Source organism: Sinocyclocheilus anshuiensis, unplaced genomic scaffold (genome assembly GCF_001515605.1).
Source record: "Sinocyclocheilus anshuiensis isolate Anshui unplaced genomic scaffold, SAMN03320099.WGS_v1.1 scaffold665, whole genome shotgun sequence".
Taxonomy (NCBI): Eukaryota; Metazoa; Chordata; class Actinopteri; order Cypriniformes; family Cyprinidae; genus Sinocyclocheilus; species Sinocyclocheilus anshuiensis.
In genome coordinates this window covers 759,499-760,819 of record NW_015537961.1, presented here as the reverse complement: position 1 = coordinate 760,819, position 1,321 = coordinate 759,499, and the positions used below count along the sequence as shown (strand labels likewise).

The following is a 1,321-nucleotide window of genomic DNA, read 5'->3' as shown; positions in this document are numbered from 1 at the left end:
TGTGTGTGTGTGTGTGTATATATATATATATATATATATATATATATAATTTTTTTTTTTACATTATAAATGCCACTTTTATCAATTAAGGGCATCCTTCCTGAATAAAAGTAATAATTTCTTTAAAACAAATATTTTTTATAAATATAAATTATTTTTGCATCAGATATAATAATAATAATAATAATATAGAAGTCTAGAATACATTTTAGAATTTATTTAAAAACTTAGCATCAATAAAAAATTATTTTAATAATAAAAATAATAGTATTAATAATAATATGGAAGTCTAGAATAAATGTTAGAATTTATTTAATAACCGAGCATCAATACATTTAATGCTGGTTATTTCCCCTCAATACTTGTGAGTTCTTGTTATGATTAGTGTATCATGTTGTTCACTGCTGTTGTAATGTTCATGAAAAAGCAGTGACCTTCTACTCGAGACATGACGGCGATTATACAGAATAATTATTTTCCCATGTTGGCTTCCTCATGTGACGCTGGAGCCTGTTGAACAGCGCTGCTTACTGTAACTTTCCAGAAAAAAGTGACTGCCTTTCTGTCTGGGATTACATCCACACTGTCCGCACCTCCAACCGCATGCTGATATTCAAACCGGGGTTACCAGCCAACCACGCAGTTCAGGGCAGCGTGTGACGCGTCAGTATCACGACGGACCACCGTGTTTTAAACCAGCACACAAGGGTCCATTGTGGGTGCTTAAACGCATCAGTGTCTGCTGGATGAACACGCACCTTGTGTTTTCCTCCGCAGGCCGGGAGAGACGCCGAGCGCTACGGGAAGCCCGCAGACAGCCGGGATGCCTGTGCCAGCGATGTCCCCCTCAAACTCCACACAGCCACTGAAAGGTGACATTTCCACGTCGGAAAATTTTTGCACACATGCAAATTAAAGATGCATGCTAAATAGAGGTCCTGTGTTGTGCTTTACAGTGGGAACGCGTCGAGGCCCGAGTCCAGCGGCCACACACCGCTCCACACGCAACTCCAGAAGTTCACCGTTTCTGCAGACAAGGTGCCTATTTATTACTTCACCATTACACAAGACTTACACAATCGCTTATGCTGCGAAAGACCCACTGCGTCCAGTCAGACAGAACAGGGAAGCTCTTCCCGCTTTACTGCGGCTCAGCTGAGAGATTGGACTCCTCCAGAATAAACTCATGAGAGGCTGATTGATGGGTCTTTGCTAACTGCATGAGGATCAGGTTGTGTGTGTGACTTCCAGGAATTGTTCTGTCTTGAAAACGCAGCCGGCGGCTTCTGAACCCAGTCTGGGCCGAGCAGCCAGCGGTTCA

General features: G+C 41.9%; 1 protein-coding gene across 1 annotated transcript in view; it reads left to right on the top strand.

Annotated features, from left to right (window-relative positions):
* Positions 1 to 1,321, top strand: part of LOC107667070 (uncharacterized) — a 55,187-nt gene that overhangs the window by 26,580 nt on the left and 27,286 nt on the right. The window contains exons 12-13 of the mRNA XM_016458669.1: positions 778 to 872; positions 957 to 1,038. Of these exons, the coding sequence (XP_016314155.1) occupies positions 778 to 872; positions 957 to 1,038 (177 nt within the window). The remainder of the gene's footprint in view (positions 1 to 777; positions 873 to 956; positions 1,039 to 1,321) is intronic.